The sequence below is a fragment of the Ictidomys tridecemlineatus genome, chromosome X (genome assembly GCF_052094955.1).
Source record: "Ictidomys tridecemlineatus isolate mIctTri1 chromosome X, mIctTri1.hap1, whole genome shotgun sequence".
Taxonomy (NCBI): Eukaryota; Metazoa; Chordata; class Mammalia; order Rodentia; family Sciuridae; genus Ictidomys; species Ictidomys tridecemlineatus.
Window position 1 is genome coordinate 69,355,935 of NC_135493.1, and position 19,780 is coordinate 69,375,714.

Genomic DNA, 19,780 nt, shown 5'->3' on the forward strand with positions numbered 1-19,780 from the left:
GGTGCACACACTTTTACATATACATGTTTTTCTTTCCTTTCCCTATAGAAGTAACAATCAAGGTGCAAAGTTCAAGAAATGGATGTTAGAAGGTGGGCACTTCTGAATGGTTGTGTTTCCTCTTTCGAAGTGCCAGACAATGAGCATCCTAGACCTAGTCCAGAGAAGAATGGCCCCAGCATAGTGTTGGCCACTAATGCAGATCTTTAGCCTTGTAACTTTGTGGTTGGCATTAGTTTTATTCTTTGTCTCTCCCTCCCACTGAGTTTGGCATCTCCAACTTGATTTCCTTTTATTCTTCAACTTTTTCTGTGGGGATAGGAAGAAAAGCAAGCCATACGTGTCCCTTTGTTTCTTGAGCTCTTAATAGGACAGCTGGGAGGAGTCCCCTTGCTTTTCTTTCTTCTCCTATGCATGCCACTTGCTCTCCAGGGTCAGGGACTTAATCCAGAGGCTTAAGAATTGGGAGAACAGTTTAGCCTAGTGCCTTCCTGGTATGTGAATGAGCTTTTGGGAAAGACGGTTGGTGGTATAAGCATATTATCTATTTTCTCCCACTGCTTTTGTATGGGAAGGGAGTAGGCTACTGTGTGAGATTATCCAGTATGTGGGCTAGTTACACTTGATTAACTTTTAGATGAGACCTTTGTTTCCCATCTTCTTTGGTAATTAGAATTGAAGAGAGTTATTAGTCCAGGGTTGAGCCCTTGCAGATAGTCAATGGAGTTATCAGCCTACCAGTATTTGGTCTATCCTAAAAATTGGCAGATTTGCTTCAATAGGGCCCATTTTTGTATGTATAGTAAGAATAGGTTTTACATTTTAAAAATTTGAGGAAAAAAAAAAGCAGCTAATTGGGAGTCCTAGGCAGGAGGATCACGAGTTTGAGGCCAACCTGGATAATTTAGTGAAACCCTGTATCAAAATAAAATAAAGGAAAACAAAGGGTGAGTGACACAACTCAGTAGTAGAGTACTTGCTTAGCATGTGCAAGGAGGCCCTGCATTAAATCCCAAATTACCCCCCCACCCCAAAAAAAAGCAAGCAAGAAAAAAATAAAAATAAGTTAAGAATATGCAATAGAAACCATATGTGGCCCACACAAACAGTGCCAAACCCTGGTAGACTATGCTTTGTGTCATCAATTATTGTATACCATTTCTTTTCTTTTCTTTTCTTTTCGGCACCAGGGATTGAACCCAGTGGCACTCAACTACTGAGCCACATCCCCAATACTTTTTATTTTTTTATTTTGAGTCAGGGTCTTCTTAAGTTGTTTAGGGCCTCACTAAGTTACTTTGAATTTGGCAGTCCTACCTCAGCTTCCCAAGTCACTATGACTTACAGGTGTGCTACACACTTCTTTTTTATTTTTATTTATTTTAATTTTTATATTTTGAGATAGGGTCCCTTTAAATTACATAGGCTAGCCTTGAATTCGTGGGCTCAAGTAATCTTCCTACCTTGGCCTCCTAAGTAGCTGGGACTACAGGTGCCTGCCACCACACCCAGCTTATGCCCATTTCTTACATTCTCATGACTGCTTTACACTTACCTCTTTCCTGAGACAGGCACATTGAAGGACTTTGATTTTTTTAAATTTTTAATTGTGGATGGACACCATACCTTTATTTTATTTGTTTATTTTTATGTGGTGCTGAGGATTGAACCCAGTGCCTCACACATGCTAGGCAGGCGCTCTACCACTGAGCCACAACGCCAGCCCCTAGGCCTTTTAATTTTGATTTTTGTTTGGATTGCTTGTCACAATTCTTAATCCCTTCCATGTTGGTTCCTAACTAAACTACTATCCCCTGGGGTACACTTGGGGTCATAATTATCTGAGGTTAAAATTAAAATTGTATCCACCTTGGAGTAGAAAAAACCTGATAGATAAAGCTTTCTTCTAGCTCACTATTCTTTTGTAAAACTTTGCTTTTCATCCCAGATGGCCCCAAATCTGATAAGTATGCAGCTGCTGTTGATAGTAATTAAGGAGATTTGAAAACACAAACACAAAAGTCCAAAGCTGTACTCAACAGGAGATTCCAGAACTGGGGCCAGCTCTTCCTGTTCCTTCCCCCACACTCCATCCCTGGCCTTGCTGAATCAAACCTGGTTTTTTGAGAAGGTGCTTCCTTTGTGCTATTGTGGAACTATGTCCAAACAGAGGGAAACTTGGCTACTTTTGTAGGAAGATACTATGACTCTTTGGAGTTGGGGTGATACTACAGTATGGCCTTAGTGGTAAGCTTACCCAGCCAGGGAAACATTTCCAGTTCCATCTGTAGTCCTTATTCCTTTTGCAGTATGTTGGCTGCTGTGTGTTTATGTGGATATATGCCTGTTTGGTCACTCATTATGTTGTGCCTTTGGGAATCTTTTAAGTGAAAGGAGTGTGGAATCAAGACTAGGTCACTTTCTTGCAAAGGTCAGGGTTATAAGAGGATTTACTCCAGGTCTGCTGTGGATTGTTTTGTCTTCTTGGTGCCATGCCTGCCTTTCCATTTGTAGATGCCCACCCAGCTGCAGGCTACTAGACCTGGGAGACATAACTACTGGGCTTCTGACCAGGAGTAATGCTCAGGGCACAAAGTGGTAAGCAGCACTCATCAAGGCTGCTTATCCTCTCCTATTCTCTAGTGCTCCCAAATCCTTGCACCTCTACCCACAATAGTGGAATAGATTGTGAATAATATGCAAAGATGCTTCCACTCCTTAAGGACTGAAGCATATTTGTGAGTAGACAGTAAGTAAAATTGGCTTAGATAATTTTCACGTGACAATAACTGACCATCCCAAGCAGAATAGCCTCATATTTTCCTGTGACTTTTGGGGGGTTGGTTTCTGCTCTAAATCTCGTATTTTGCCCTGAGATCAATGAGTTTTAGGACCATGGTTAGGCTCTGCCTCTACATGATTTTTTTTAAATAGATAGGAAACTGAAAGAGTTAGTGATGCCCATGACTGATCTAGTTTGCAGTGAACTCTACCCATGGTGCTTTCTGCTACTGCCCTTGGGTGGAGGGGAAGAGAATAGTCTGAGAATCTGCATGGGTGTGTCTATCTCTGTTAAAGAGGAACCCCACTTCTGGGGCGTCTATGAAAGTCCCAGGATGAGGTAGTGGGGGAAAGGAGAAGAGGTGTATGACACTCAGGGTAGAAAGGATAGTTATGGTGGGAAAATTGGAGGATGTACAGAAGAGAAAATGATTAGAAGAACCCTTACTCAAGAGGGCAAAACAGTTTGTGAAATCAGTGGGCCCCTGTCCCTTTGCAGAAGCCAGGCAGCCTTGGCTGGGGCCCACCCCAGGCCCTTGCTGTGCTGGTAGCTTTCACTTCCTCTTTGTGTGAACGTGGGGTGGGGAGACTTGGGTGTGGGTGCAGGGGAATCTTATTCTGGTCGCCCCTTCAGTTCTATCTGTAGATGGATGGATTATATATAAGGATTAAAAGCATGTTATAGTTGGCTCTCTCAGTTCTGGAAGGTCTCCTATGAGGTCTGTGGGAGCTAGGGGAGGGCATGCTCATCAAGTTAAATTGTGGCCTCAGTGGGGCTGTAGGAACAGAGTCAGCTGCCTACCTATATATTGGGCTACCTTGTCTGGTTTTATCTGTCTTTGGCACATGCCCCATATCTGATAAGCTGGTGCCTAATACCAAATTGTCAAAGCGGTCTCTAATTTTTTTCTTTTCTGATGGATTTTTGGGAAGGACTTGATCTTTAACTTCGTGCCTTTTGGAGGGTTTTCAGTTATCGTGTTTCTCTGTTGCACTGCATTGTGTTTCTTGCTCTGTGTCCTTGTACATGCTGTCTCTATCCAGAACACCACAAGCTCCCCTCTCCCATTAATCTTTTTTCTGTGACAGTCTTATTTACCCTTCAGGATACATTAGCTCTTTCTCTAGAAGCTTAACTTCCTATTTGCCCTTGTCTCTTTACTTTACCCATTATGGACTAGATGGCCCTTCTTTGTTTCCACAGTTGCTTCTGATTACCTCTGTCACTGATTATACCCTATTCATGTATATTTATATGTTGACTCCTTCCAATAAATAATATTTTCACACACTCCTGTGTGTTCTCTCTCACATGCACACATACACATGATTAAAATAATCTTTAATTTCATCCATATTGGGTGTCTGATATGGGTCGTATATGGAACCAGTATCTCTCTGTGTATGTGTGTGTGTATATATATATATATATATATGCTTATGACAGGGGTGTAGGTCCTTTTTTGAAACATCTGAGGTAGGTAAGAGCCTTATTTTCTTTCCAGGTCCTACTAGAATTATAAGCAGATTTTTAGGAGTTTCTTTAGATTGTAGAGGAATATATGTTGTTTAGCACTTTATGGAAGCTGCAGGGTAATCTCTATATTCTTGTGGGGCTATTTTCCTGCTACTTTCTGAAGAAACTAGACAAAAGTTGGGGGATGATAGGAATGAGGGTTCTTGCTCTACCCAAAGAACTGTTATGTGTATGTCGGGGGAGGGGACTGGGTGGGTTCATGCATGCTCACCTCAGCATTAGGGGGTGCAAAAATATATGTTTATGGTGGTAGGAGTGCTAAAACCCTGGTATTGTTGCTGGATAGGTTAAATACTTTTTACTGGTCTCAGTAAATTGGTAGCTGAGTTTGTGGTTTACAGGGCAAGATGTGGTTTTATCAACTTAAAAAAAAACACAAAAAAACAAAGCCAGCTTTTAGAGAAGTTATGTCAAGCCCTTTTAGGGACCAAAAATTAATAAGCTGGATGCCATGTGTTCTCTTACCTTCTCACACCCCCACCGCCTTTGTCCATCAAAGGGACTTTCGAAAAACAATCACAAATACACAGAACCCGAGGGCATTATTTGGGGGTCTCAATACCTCTGCCTCCAGGAAGGCAGGCATGACAAAAGTGAAGATGAGATCCAGTGGCTATAAACAGAGACACTTGGGGAAGATCAGCCTCTAGCTAATCCACTGGAGGTAGGTATTCTTGAAAGTCTGTATTTTCTTTTAAGTCTATTCAATAAAACTTGTTTCTTAATGTGGACAAGAGTTGGATTGGGCTGCAAGATTAGTGCGGGGAACTAGCAGGGTGGGTGACACTAGGAACATCCTGCTCAGAAATGGCCAGCCAAAATCCCTTTTATAAGCCAGCCAAGGACCATGCTACACTGAAGGTGTACACTTAGGCAGCACTGTGGAATGGTATCTGCCTTTTGAGTTCTTACTCTGGTTGGGTGAGGAGGCCCTCCCTGAATACTGAGATGGAATGTTCAGTCACATTCTTTGCTATATTTACAAGCTGAAAAGGAAAGACAAAGGGGAGCCAGGGAGTGAGCTGATTATAGAGGAGTGAAGAAAGATTTAACAATGAGTGGGGCTGTGGTACCCCTTCACCATTCCTTCTTTGTTTTTAGAGCTGCTCCTAAGGGTTTGAAGTCATTTTCTATTTCCAAGTGGCCAAAGTCACTCTTTGACTATTAAATCAAGCTGCTTAAGCAGAAGTGCCAGTGCTAGCATCTAAAACCCATGTTTAGTGAAACAGTGATGTTTGGGATCCTTTCTAAAATATCAGTTTTATTGTCTTGGCATCTCCTTATTTATTAGTCAAAGAAGAACCCTGGCTTGTTACGTCCAGTTCCTAAATGTAGGAGAAATTGCTAATTTGTGTTTTTCAAGAATGTTGGTTATAATAGAACTGTTTTTGACCATTATCATCTATCTGTAGGCATGGATCATCCAATGTAATGTGGACATTATTCCCAGTGATAAGTCACCTTTTTTTCATCTTTTTTTTCTTTTTTCTTTTCATATCCAGATAGATGTTTTATTTATTTTATTTTTTGGGGAAGTAACCCTTCTAAGGGTAGTAGCAGGCCCTTCTTATTCTCATCTGTGAAACTGGGAGATTTACTGCAAATTATTCAGCCTGGTCAGGCAGACAACTCCAGCTCCCTCCCCAGTCAACCAAAGCCTCATCCAGGGAGGGGAAGTGTGGTAATGACATTATCTTTCCCCAGGCAGCCACGTGTTCTCTGAGAACAGGATGTGGGGAGGGCTGGGCCCCAGTCACAGGGTATGGGGGCGGGCGCAGGAAAGTAACTGGCAGTGTAGCCATGAAAGTTGGTGCCTGCCTCCTTGACAGAATCTCAGTGGCATAAAGTGAGTGGGTTCATATTGGTCGCTGTACCAGGCCATGCCTTGTGACTTCAGCACCCTATAGGTCATTTTGGCAAGGAGTTGTTAGAGTGTTGGGCCCCAGTAGACAATGGGGCTATTTTGCTGCTCTTTCTCAGGGCCCTAGTTGGTTATCTCCCCCAGATGGCTCCTTAGCACACTGAGGTGATTTGCATGTTCAGTTTCCTTTTAGGCCCCATCTTCTTCTTCTCCCTGCCCCCACTGCTTCTACTGGGGACCTTTGGAGATGTGCTGCCTGGGGTGGGGAAAAGAGGATGTAGCTAGCTTCCTGTGTAAGAGAGGGTGGGGCGCCCGCCTTCCTGCCTGTCTGCCCACCGCCCAGCCGCCATTCACCCAGTGCTTGAGGAACTGCCTGAAGAGTTCATTTCAGAGTCACCAAAGGCTGAGGGGGCTTTCTGGGGCATAGGGATAGGGCTTTGCTCATGCTGGTCCCTCTTCATGATGGGGATAGCTGGGCTCTATTTTTTTTTTTTCCTGGAGTCAACGATGCTGAAAGAGCCTTTAAAGGCTAACTTGTTTAACTATTCTCCTAATTACAGATGGGGAAACTGAGGGCCTAGAGAACCCTATAATTTCCATGAGGAATTATTGGCAAGGTTAATATGCATAGAGTTATAGAAGGTCAGACCTAGAATTCTCTCCCTCTCCCCAAGTTGCTAGTCCAGTGGGTTGTAAACTATTTTGCTAAGCTGTCTGGTAAGCTGCAACCCTGTTCAACCAGAACATCTTTGATTTTATGTACTTCATATTTTGAAGTTTCATGTAATTTTTTGTTTGGGAGAGTGAGGAGGCAGGAAGCTGCTAAAAAAGTTGGAAACCACTGAGGAAGACCTACCAAGTACAGTTGGGGATAGACAAACCTAGAGGGAATAGGGAGTATACCAAAGTTACTGGGACCAGACCCAGACCTGAGCTCTGGGCCACCATTCTTGTCTGGTTGCTCCCAGGTAATAGTGTGACTGTCTCCACCACAAAAAGGACCACCCCTACCATGTGCTGCTTTGTTCTTCTCACATCTCAGTGAGGACCCTTCTTGTAGCATTCTAAGACAGAGCTAGAGGCTAGAGTCTACTGAATTTCTTGGATGGAGTAAATGATAATAGTTAAGCCTTTGGAAGGATCCTCTGTAACCTTAGATAAGAGCAATTTAGAAGGACAAACACCATTGTACTTGTAGTTGAGGAGACCTGGTTTCTAGTTTTGTTTCTGCATTTGAACAAGTTGTTTTTCACTTCAATGAGCCACTATTTCTCCCTTCTGTAAAATGGTGCTTATCTGTGCCTTTCCTTTCATACAGGGTTGAATCCAGTGCCAATGCATGTGTACACATATCTTTTAATCTGTAGAGCTGTGTGTGATGGAACACTCCTATAATCTCAGTGATTTGGGAGGCTGAAGCAGGATGATAGCAAGTTTGAGGCCAACCTGAGGAATTTAGCAAAGCCCTATTTCAAATTTAAAAGGTGAGGAGGTCTGGGGATGTAGCTCAAGGTAAAACTCCCTTGGGCTCAATCCCTAGTACCTAAGTAAATAAAAAAATAAATAATTTGTACAACACTGTACATGTGGAGATATGATTATTATTGTATATAGATGGGCCAGAGGCTTGGCCATTGAGGTTATAGGAGAAAGGAACTAAAATGTATCAAGTATCTACTGCATTCCAGGTGTTTTCCTATAAGTAAAGGGGGTAATGCTAAGCTCACAACAATCCTATGAGATAGGCATTACTACTCCCTAACACTAACCCTAAAGCTAACCCTAGCCCCAGCCCTAAGCTAACCTTACTTGTAGGGAAACTGAGGCTTCAAGAGGCCTAGGGACTTCAGAGCCCCAAGTCATTTTCAGATATTTATTAAGAAATCTTAAGAGTGTACAATGATTTCTATTGGAGCTTTCAGCACATTCCATGCCCCACTCTAGCCCCTCACCTCTGGTGGAGATGGGGTTGTCTCTTATTTTCTTCATGTCTCAGTTCTGAGCTTTTGATCCCCAGCTTTTTTTGTTGGTGCACCAAGCTCCTTTAACCTTAAGCTGATGGCCCTTGTATCAACTGCCTTTTGGCCAATAAGAAGGGCCTGCTACTACTCTGGGAATGCTGATAGGGAGATACAGGGTTTTATTAGCTCACCAAACAAACATGGTTCTTGGTGAAGATTATGTAGCTAGAAGATGGCATTTGCTTCCCTTCCATAAAACTCAGTTTCCCCATTGGTAAAACAGGTTGAAGGATGCTTGTTTTGCATGTGCTTCTTGGCTAGTATGCTTGTAATAACAATCAACTCTCTGAAAAAAAAAACATGATTTGTACTGTCTGGCAATTCCCATGTTGTAAATACTCCCACTGTGGCCGATTCAAGCTGCCAACACAAAGTCCTTGATGAAGAAGTTGGGAAGAGATGTGCCTGATCAACTCTACTGTAAGCTGGTTCCAGTGTACCATTGTTAGTCATGCTTATCTTAGACTCTCTCCTCTCTTCTCCAACTTGCTCATATCAGTATGCAAATGCAGCATCCTCTACTATGTCCATTTTGTTCTCTAAATTCCTAGGTCACCCAGGAAAGGAAGAACATCATTTAAGGTCTGTTTCTTGCCTGAAAGTTCTCCCAGGAAAGAGTGAATATGCAGTGTTTGAGAGAGAAAGGCAGGAGGATCCTGAGTATGAGGCCTACCTGGGCAACTTGTAAGTCTCTTGTCTAAGAAAAAAAATTTAATAAGTAAAGAGGCTCAGATCTTAAGAGGCTCTAATTGGGGCCTGATTTAGAGCATTTTGATCAATGTGTTTTGGCTGTTGAAGTATCTGCACCAGTTGTTTTCTCCCACTGTCTGGTTCTTGACTAGATGGGAGAATGATTGAAGACTCTGGACAACAGCCAAAGGTTTGGCACACTTAATTTTCTGACTAGAATTCTGAAGTCTCCTTTTCCTGTCTGCAGAGCCTGCTCTTCTGGGCTAACTTCAAGGTCCCTGACATGGGGAATCTCTGGCCCAGAAAGCATTTTTGAGGACCAGACTTGTATGGTCCTATATTCTCATCTCACCACTGTCTGTGCCAAGGGATGTTACTTTAAATTTCCAAGATGAGGCCAGGCATGGTGTCGCATGCCTGTAAGCCCAATGACTTGGGAGACTGAGGCAGTAGTATCACAAGTCGTAGGTCAACCTCAGCAACACAGCAAGACCTTGTCTCAAAATATAAAAAAGGACCAAGGATAAAGCTCGCTGGCAAAGTGCCCTGGGTTCAATCCCCAGTACCATAAAAATAAAAAATAAGATAAACTTCCCAGGTGGTAAGAATCACTTGGGATACTTGTCAAAATATAAATTCTCAAGCCTCTCTTCTGGGGTCTATTTTATTAAGCTTGGGGTAGGATCCAGGAATCTAGGTTGTTTGACTAGCAACACAATGATACGTATGATCAGTTAAGTTTCGGAAACAATGTAATAGCACTTCACAATACTCTTGCCAACTTGGCATCATGATGCCCATCTTACAAGTGCAGAGAACTGAGAGCTCATGGTTTGTTATTTATTCAAGGAGCTGGATCTTATACTCAGGTTTTCAGAATATAAAGCCATATTCCTCCTAATACAAATCATATTACTTTAGTGCAAAATAGTGTCTGCAGTGGTAGACAGTAATGATTCTTGATAGGGAGGAGCAGGCATAATTCTTACCTTACTTTACAATTAGGGAAACCAAACTGCAGAGGGATTTTGGAGCAGTAGCAGGACTGACCACATCCTTGATCTTTTGTGAATGTGGGTTGTGTTTAACTTGGGAGAGCTATTTACCAATCACTGCAGTTCTTTACTTGCTGTGTTTCCCTTTGATAGCCCATAAGTGGTTCAGGAAGCTATAATCTATGCCATGGGCTCCCAAATTTGGTTGGGTCTTAGAATTATCTGAGGCTTAACTTCTGATGCCTGGACCCTATTTCTAACCCAGTAAATCAGAATCTCTATGCATGAGGCCAAGGAATCTGTATTTTATAATTTTTCCCTGGGTAGTTCTGATGAGCCATTCTGCAACTCGGTCTGTGATCTCTGGGTTACCAACCAAGGGAGTTGGAAGTCCTGGTGGGTTGTGTTGAGGCATGGGGGCTTGTGTATATTCTGGGACATGACTGAAGAAAATGGATAGGCAGAGTCCAGAATAATGAAAGAAGATCAAGCAGCCTTTGAAAAGCATAAGGTAACATAAGTGCTCTGCCGTGTTTTGCTCCCCATGTGACTCTACTTCTTTCTGGGTGGTGGGGAGATCCCTATCCCTCCCAAGAGAGAAAGCATTTAAAATAACTTAGGGGTATGTGTGTGCATCTAACTATTGTTTGTGGTTTCACATTGTCTAAGCCAACTTGAAATGTAATTACATTTTAGAGTTTACCCCTAAAGGAAAAGAGTCCTTTATGCTAGAATGGCTCTTTGGAGGTTTTCTCAGGCAGCTCCTAGTCTTCTGTAGTCAAATGAGTTTTTGTTTTAAATCATCTCTGACATCTAGGATATTTGTAACAAAATGGCTAAAAGAGGAGGAGTTAATTATCACATTCTATTCATGATGTGCCAAGTACTTTCATGTCTATTTTTTTTTTAAATATTTATTTATTGTTTAGTTCTCGGCAGACACAACATCTTTGTTGGTATGTGGTGCTGAGGATCGAACCTGGGCCGCACACATGCCAGGCAAGCACGCTACCGCTTGAGCCACATCCCCAGCCCTTCATGTCTATTTTTTAAGATAAATTGTTCAATGACCCTGTAGTGAGATTGACATTATTAGACCCACTTTATACATTAGGAAACCAAGTTTTGTTGTTTTCAAATAACAACAAAACCCAACAACAACCTCAACCTCAACAAACCCTAGATCTCAAGCATATCAGGCAAGTGCGCTACCATACCAGTCCTAGAAACTGAATTTTAGAAAGAGAAAGGTCAAATAGACTCCAAAGCGTCTTTCTATTATATCATACTTTGCCTCTCTGAAAGAGCTGAGACCATTATTTCTTGGAAAAGGACTTCAATTTAGGGCGTTTCCCAGGTACCATGTTTGGATACCAGTTCACCAGCAAGGTAAGTAGGAAGCCAAACTTAGCGTAGTCTTTGGTTGAAAACAGAGCTTTTGTAAAAATTTTGTTTTGCTGTTTCTTCTGGTACTGGAGATTAAATCAAATCCTTGCACATGCCAGGCAGGGATTCTACCTGTGAGCTTTTAATTTTTATTATGAGACAGAGTCTCACTTTTTGGCTAGGCTGACCTCAAACTTGTGGCCCTTCTGCCTCAGCCTCCCAAGTAGCTGGGATTGTAGGCATGCCTGGTTTAAATGATTTTTTTTGACTAAGTTAAGAAGCTACCTCCTTCCCCTGTATAGTTGACTGATTGTGGCTTCAACTTCTTTAACACCCAGAAGACAGGGTAGGATTCCCATGAGCAATTGATGGAACCCAAGCTAGGTCTTGGATCAGCTCCAGTGTGCTCGAGAGATGTAAAGCTGGAGGTTGCTGGGGTATGCTCCTGAGCAGGGGAAATAGAGCCCTCTTCTGGTGCCCTGGGCAGAACTGTCATCTTTAGGGATCCAAAAATGGTCTGTGTCTCCAGTCTACCAATACTTCCTGTAAAACATGCAAGCAGGAAGCTGGGTCAAGCAGGAAACTGACGTGAGAGAGAGTAAAGCCCAGCTGGGTGTGGTTCCAGAGTACAGTTTTGCCTATTTGGAGACTTTATTAACGGTGGACCTGCTTCCTTTGTATTTCAGCACCTTCAAAATTTTATGTGAATTGAAGGAATCCATTCTTGGCTGCATTGATAAAAACATTTTCCTGAAATTCTCTGCCTCTTTCCTTCCATGTTGTTATAAAAGACTGAGCTTCCCTAGAATGTATGATGGTGAATGTCTCAGCCTTAAAGTTAGGCCTGTCTTCTGTTGGAAGCTAGACTTCGAAGCAGTGCCAGCTTAGAATTTTTCATAGAAGTAAGCTGATCCAGCCTCTTCTACATAAGTCTTTCCAGATCTGCAGTAGTGCACATGAATTGTCTACTGTGTTCTAAGAGCCAGGGTGGCACTATAGCTCATTAAATAGGCTATTCAGTCAAGAATCAGGTTTTCAATCCATGCTTGCATAATACTTATAAGCTGTGTGACCCTGAGCCAGTGCCTCCCCTTCTCTGGAGCTAAGTGTCCCCAGCAGTATTTTGTGGGCTTTGAATCACATGCTCTCTGAGGTCCCTTTCAGATCTGAGTTTGGGATTCTGAAATGTTTATTGTCTTGGAAAACCAGAGATGAGAAGTTCAGAAGGGAGAAGTCAAATGATAGGGTGAGTGGATTAAAACCATGAAGAACTATAAAGAGGAGGAATGGCTATGCTAACTAAGGAAATGGCCCAGCAGCCCATGTGCCTGGGAAGGAGATTTGTGATAAGGTGAGGCAGTTTGCTCTTAGGGACTTATTTTTGTCTTGGGTGAGCTGCTTATGATAGTGAGACCTGGAGTAAGATGTAGATAGCAAGGATCTTTTTTCTTTCCTATTACATATGGACGGAAAAATGGGGGGGAGTACAAAAGATCATGTAATTAAGTCTGGGTTGATGAAGAAGTTTCAGCTTGCTAAAATGATATCACTGTTACTGATTTTTTTCAGCTTTATCCTCTGCCCTGAGCTCCCTTCTCATAGTGATAAGGTGGTTATGCTCTCATGGCTAAGATGGGTTAGTACCTCACACATGATAATTAGAAGATAACACGCAATCTCCAGTATGTTCTTGTCTCTCAGTTGGAATGGTTCTTGGGGAACTTTTGGAGGTCAGGGCTGGGGCAAAGCAAATGAAAGAGTCCCTTGTCTCCCATGCCTTCTGGAGCAGTTGGAGTGGTTAAAGAACTAATGCTGACCCATTAAGGTATGGGTGTGGGTGGGTTTGCATAGGTTTTCTTTTTTAGAAACTACTGGAAAAAGGCTCAGGCACAGGAAAAAGTTAACTCCAGGCAGGTTTTGCCAGCTAATATTAAAAGATCTGGAAATGGGCATGAAGAGGTCAGAGCAGATAACTGTACCAGGTACTAATTCCTGAGGGTTGGAAGAGGCTGAATTGCTAGAAAGTGAGTCAGTGGAGGAGGAGGAGATGAGGATGAGGAGGGGGAGGAGGGGGAAGGAGGAAGACTAGGGGGAACAGGAAGAGAAGGAGAATGGCTCCTAAGGTAAAGATTCAGAGTGACTCTTATTTTTCCACTTATGGAAAACAGCTGCTTGAGGCAGTGCTGTCATCCCAAGAAGCAAGACAGACCAGGCCCCTAACCTGCCCTACCCTGGCACACAGCACAAGCAGCAGGAAATCGTGGGTTCTGGAACTAAAATAGTGGGGATTTGCCTCCAGGCTGATGAAGGAGTTTGGGTGACATAGTGGTGACTACTCTGGCCAGGAAACAGATTGGATTTCTAGCATTGCCCTGGTAGGGCCTCTCCTTCCTCTTGCTTCCTTTCCCCCAAATTATAATTGCCTTCTTCTTCACACTATCAGCCCCACCGAAAGCCTAGAGGGAGTGGGCACTAGGCGAGAATGGGGAGATGGCAGGTGGGAGGTGAGGTCATTGAGCTCAGACCAAACTGGGCTGACTCACAATTTCTGCCCCAGCAAGGCAAGGGGGCCTTCCCAAGTAGTGTTTCCCAGATGTACCCAGGCTTCCTATGCCAAGAGTGTTTGGGCCCAGGCCAAAATAGTTGCCAAGGCGGTGTCTAGAGACAGCAGTGAAATCAGCATGACTAGAGAGGTGGGTGGAGTTGTGGAAGGAGCTCCAGGAATGTCCAGAAGACCCGCCTCCACCAACTGCTGTCTGAGTAAATGTGACTTTAGTGATGTTAAGTCAGACTGTGGGTGATATGGCTGGCATATAGTTGGCAGACAGTAAGTGTTCATTTCTATTCTTTGTCACCTGCATCTGTGCACTTTGGTTATTTATCTATGAAGTAGGGCCAGTAATGCTTATCCCTTCTGCCTAGGAGGGCCATGTATTAGGCTAGTTACTTGTGATTTTTTGACTCTCTCTGTTTTCCCATCTGTTTCTCCCAAATTTCTCTCCAGAAAAGAGTCACATTGTAGTTCAGTGACAGTAGGAAAACCATCACCAGAACCCCTCTGTCACCTGGGTGTTCCTGGCTATAGTGAAATACAGTCCCTTATGTGAAGCTGGCCAGGCCTATATAACAAAGCATTTCAACTGCTGCCAAGGAAGAGTTAGCATTTGACTTGATTATTTTTGTTTCTCAGGTCAGCCAATCAGGTACATGGGAGAGATCCCAGTTAGTTAAAGCCCTGGATGGTGGACCACCAAGATGGGTTTGTTAGTACTCAGAGAAGAGCTTGGTGTGGGAAGTGTCTATGTTCAATTGTTCAATAAATAACAGTAGGTTTATTGTTCTTGGACTAGAGGTGGGAGGGCTAGTGCGTGTGAAAGGATGACACCCCCCAATAAACACCCAGACATTTTTTGTTTCTTAAACCCTTCATGTTCTCCATAGACACAATATTTTACCTCCTCATATTGTGCCTAGATCCTCAATCCCAGCTTAGGCAGGAGTTTAGCTGTATTAGAGTTCTCTGCTTGGGACTACATCTTAAAATGCTACTCCTCCCAGGTTAGCACCTCTACTCCTGCCAAGCCAAGGGGCTGCCTGTGAAGTTTCTGACAAATTCAGAGGTTTCATTTTCCGGTTTTTGCCTCCCAAACTAGACCACACTCTTCTCAGTGAGAGAGCAGATACCAGACTTAAAAGGAGGGCAGTGGGTACCCACAAATGAGTATCCATTGGGCCCTGTGTGGCAGTGCGTCTGTGCTTACAGCTCATCTTGTACATTTGGGTCCCAGAGATCAGAACTCCTAAATTACCCCTCAACTTCAGGACCCAGTTATGTTATTACCCTTATTCTCTCCCACCCCACATCCTTTTTTTGGGGGGGGTTACTAGGGATTGAACCCAGGGGCACTTAACCACTGAGCCATATCCCAGCCCTTTTTTATATTTTATTAGAGACAGGGTCTCACTGAGTTGCTTAGGACCTCGCTAAGTTGCTGAGGCTGACTTTGAACTTGGGATCCTCTCACCTCAGCCTCCTGAGCTTCTGGGATTGCAGGCATGTACCACTGTGCCTGGCTTCTCACCCCAATTCTGACACACAGAAAGCAGAAGAACACAAACCCATGGCCTCGTCCTTATGACTCACATTTTCTTTTGAGTTAAGTGTAGCAAGAATGGAAGTTCCTTTAAATTTGTTGTTTTTTTTTTTAATGTCTCCATAATGAAGATCAGAAACCTCAGGCTTCAGTCATTAGAGAAGCTCCACAGGAGTGACAGAAACCCTGAGCAGAATTCAGGAGAAACTCATTTTAGTTGGGTTTCATATGGACAACTTCAGATTTTAGGAGATCCCTTGTTCCTGGTTGATGTCTGTCTAGGAGGGAGGAAGCATGGCCAACAATGGCCTCTCTGGCATGCTTATTCCTAATGAATTTATTTAAGAAACATTTCCTTAACAAATATCTGAGAACCTCCTAAGGACTAGTAGTAGGCCTCACCCTTTGTCAGATTGACATGACCTTCAATTGACAAGATTTGCAAGAGATGCTGACATACTTCCTTGAAGATTCTTTTCAGTAGTTTGAACTAAAGGTAACTCCTAGGTTGTGGAAAGTTTCCCTGGAGTTTTACCTCTTTCCTCAGTTTCCTCCCCACTTTCTTCCAAAAATCCCAGTTTTTATTTTATCAGATTTTTTTCAGAACCTCTAGCCTAGCTGGCTAGTAGTGACAGGATTAAGATCCAGCTTTTTAGCAAAGTAGTTTTCTAGCAAAGTCTTCAAGACCTTCCATTTGCCTCCCCAGCTTCTTTGTTCACTCTTTACTGTGAAAGCCTCCTTCATCCTGGAATAAATCTACATACTTGGTTTTAAACAGGTCCTCTGTGTCCCTGCTTTCATCTAGGCCATCACACATATTGGTTTCTCTACCTGGGATACTTGAGTACTCTTTACTCCTACAGTCTCCCTTTTTGAAAAATCCAGCTTGTCTTTAGAGACTGGTACAAATACCACTTTGAACTCAGATTCTATTTCCACAAAAGCTTTTTCTGTTCTTCTGGTTTGACACTTCTTAGAGCCTCTCTTGTACATTTTTTAGTTTTGTCGTTACTCATCAAGTACTTTGAGGGCACGGAATTGTTCTATGTCTCTACTATAACCACAATTTTCTTTAAACATTGTGTTCCATCAATATTGAGTAAATTAAAATAAATGTATAGGAAGAACTTTAACCTGAAATCCTTGAACCTCCATGGGAATCATGGATAGTTTATAATGAGAAGGATCTATGAAGTTGAATGGAGGAAAAATGTATACAGTTGGCACTCTACATATGTGGATTCTCATACATAGATCAACCAATTGTGGACTGAAAATATTTGGGAAAAATTGAGTCAATACTGAACATGTATAGACTTTTTTTCTTGTTGTTATTGTCTAGGTAATATATGTATAACAACTATTGACATATCTTTTACATTGTATTAGATGCTATATGTAAACTAGAGAGGATTTAAAGTATACAGGAAGATGTGCATAGGTTATATGCAAACACTATGCTGTTTTATGTAAGGAACTTAAGCATCCATAGAACTTGATATCTGTGGTGGGTCCTGGAACTGATCCCACATATATATTGAGAAACTATCTTTGTTTTTACTGTCTTTGTTTTCACTAACCTCTAACTTATAATTCATCTTCTTTTCCAATTAAGAATGTAGGCAAAAACAAAAAAAAATGCACCAGAAGTAAAAGTCCCTATGATTTTCTCACCATTGGGAATGTAAAATAGTTTTATGTCATCACTTAATCATTATAGATTTCTCAAAGTAACATTTATACTTATGAATTTGAAATTATAATAGTAATAGTAGGTAATTCTAGGTAATTAACATAATAAATGTTCTAGGTAATTAACATAATAAATAAACTTTGATTATCTTTAAAATAATTGACCTCCTTATATTTACTTTATTTCATGCATTTACATATATTCTAAGAAGGGGGTCCATGGACTTCACCACATTAGCAAGATTGATACATGGCATGAAAAGGTAGAGATGTAAATTTTCTCAATCTCCCTATGTGTGTACTGTTATATCTGTCTATGTGTTGTACCCCTCAGTTGCTACCTATTCATATAATCGACATTTTGTGAGTACCCACTGAGTCTTGGGTACTAGAGAGGTAATTCTAAGTTTTATAAAAACCTTAAGGTCAGAATGAAGTCCAGTGTACTAGAAAGCCCACTGTCTCCATTCCACTCTCTCCTGTCCCCTCTGTCATTGGTGTTTTGAAGTCACCCCTGACCCAGCTCAAGGGTGATATGAGGCTAGATACAGCATGGTGCCCCCGAAACTCCAGTCCACTTGATCTTATTCCTGCTGCTTTATAAGGGACCATTCTATTGGAGTCACTGAATTGGCAGGAAGCCTAGGGTAACACTAAGTCAAGATGGCCAACCTTGCCTTACTCCCACGTGGTACTTACTTACTTGTTCCTGCCTTCAGGGCCTTTCCTGTCCCATTGTCAATCCTGAAATAGATTTCCTCCCTGGATCCCTGGTGAGATTTATTTACAAAGTTGTTCCCCCAGCAGGGCCTGATCTTCAACAGAATTGTTTAACCAGCAAAATGGTTGCTGGCCCCCTCTTCCCGGCTACCTGACCCTTGTGCTCAGGAAAGGCTCAGAGGTTGAAAGACTATTAAAGCTTTATGTCTTACCCACTATGTGGGAATTTACTTCTTTGAGAATTTAGAGCTCTAGATTTAGTCTTTCCTTCAGTAGTATAAGTAGTATGGCACCAACCTAGAAAATTAGATTTTGTGTGTGTGTGATTTTGAAAAAGAGAGAAAGCACCGAATCACATCACTACTCAAAAAATACCCTTGACTAACATTTGTACATTATTTCAATCATCTCTCTGTGTATATATACGCAGTTGAATTATTGAAATGTATTATATGAAATCTTATTTATACTTATATAATATAACTAAAGTATCTTCTCTGGGCATGAAATAGTCTTTGTAAAGATTTTATATGAGTATATAGTAAGCCATCTTGTGGCTGCCCCATATAGTTTACTTAAGCAAAATGTCTGCTAATTAAAAAATTACGTTTGATTTCTTTTAATGGGAGACTTTCACACTTTGTAAGAGAAAATTACATATTGCTTTAATCAGGAGGTTTGCTCTTTGACCTTAATTCAAATGTGTCTCTCCCACTTACTAGTAATGTGACTTTAGGCAAACATTTATTTCTTTATCCCCAATGTGGAGATAATACTTTCTACTTCACAGGGTAATGTAGACTGATATGAAGTGTCCAGTGAGTAGAAAGTTTGGATACATGAATGCTGATGTGTATTGTTACTATCAGTACAATTATCATCACTACCAACCTTTTAGCCAAAGGAAAAAATCTTTAAGACCTAGATTAGGAAGTATATTTGTAAACGCAGTGGCTATGTTTACTAGTGCTGATGAAATCGTGTGTGGCTACCTGTTATTTTGTTCTGGACTTATCCTTTTGTCCCTTCCTTCGCATAGTTTTGGTAGAACCCCTATGTTGTCCACACCCATCTCTGCTTAGGCTCCCTTCCTCTCTTGTGCCTAGGGAGGCCAATGAAACATAAATACAGGAAGCATTAACAATGCAAGGCAGTGTATAGAACCACATACGTCACCCACTGGAATGGTCCTTGGAGATCAGCTACTTTAACTAATTGTCCCTGCCCCAATTCTGCCCTTGCACAGATAAGGGAAACTAAGACACAGGAAAGGGATGAGAATTATCTGAGGTTGTATACTTGAGTCAGTTACAGGTTTGTAACCCAGTGTTCTTTATCCCACCATTAACTTGCCTCCACAGTTATCTCACAGTACTTTAGATAATGCAAGTAGTAGATCAGAGTTTAGACAAGAATGCTGTAGGATGGATTTGGCTGATGTAGGTGGAGAAGACTTCCGGGAAGAAGTATAGTCAACACTTTCTTCTCTTGGTAGTAGGCTGATTTGCATTCTCATTTGCCCTTTGGTAAACATTGTTCTGTGTCTGTGTGTTTTTTTCTTCAATAACCTGGTTGGGTACAGGGTTGGGTTGTGGCTTATGTTAGTAGCCCCCCTTCTTCCCACCAATATCTAAGTTACTCAGGTTCTTAGCATCCTAGTTCCTTCCTATGTAGTTCAACAGAGACACTTATCCTAGTCTCTGCTGTGCACAGATTGAGTTGACCAACCTGCTTTCTTTAATCTCATTCTAGATCAGTGTGCGTGTGACCACCATGGATGCAGAGCTGGAGTTTGCCATCCAGCCCAACACCACTGGCAAGCAGCTGTTTGACCAGGTAAGGGAGGGATTTATTGCTCCTTAAACACCTTCCCTTCTCCCAGTAGCTCTCATCACAATGCTGACTATCCATGCCCTTGCCTTTTGTCAGAGAACTTCTTTACCTACTTGATCCTCCTAGATAGGTCTAAACAAACGCTGACCCCAGACTTAATAGAGAAGGAA

The 19,780-nt window shown here is 42.0% G+C and overlaps 1 protein-coding gene across 1 annotated transcript in view; it reads left to right on the forward strand.

Moving 5' to 3' along the window:
* The window catches only part of Msn (moesin), a 70,905-nt gene that overhangs the window by 23,377 nt on the left and 27,748 nt on the right, over positions 1–19,780 (forward strand). The window contains exon 2 of the mRNA XM_005335204.5: positions 19,530–19,613. Within this exon, the coding sequence (XP_005335261.1) occupies positions 19,530–19,613 (84 nt within the window). The remainder of the gene's footprint in view (positions 1–19,529; positions 19,614–19,780) is intronic.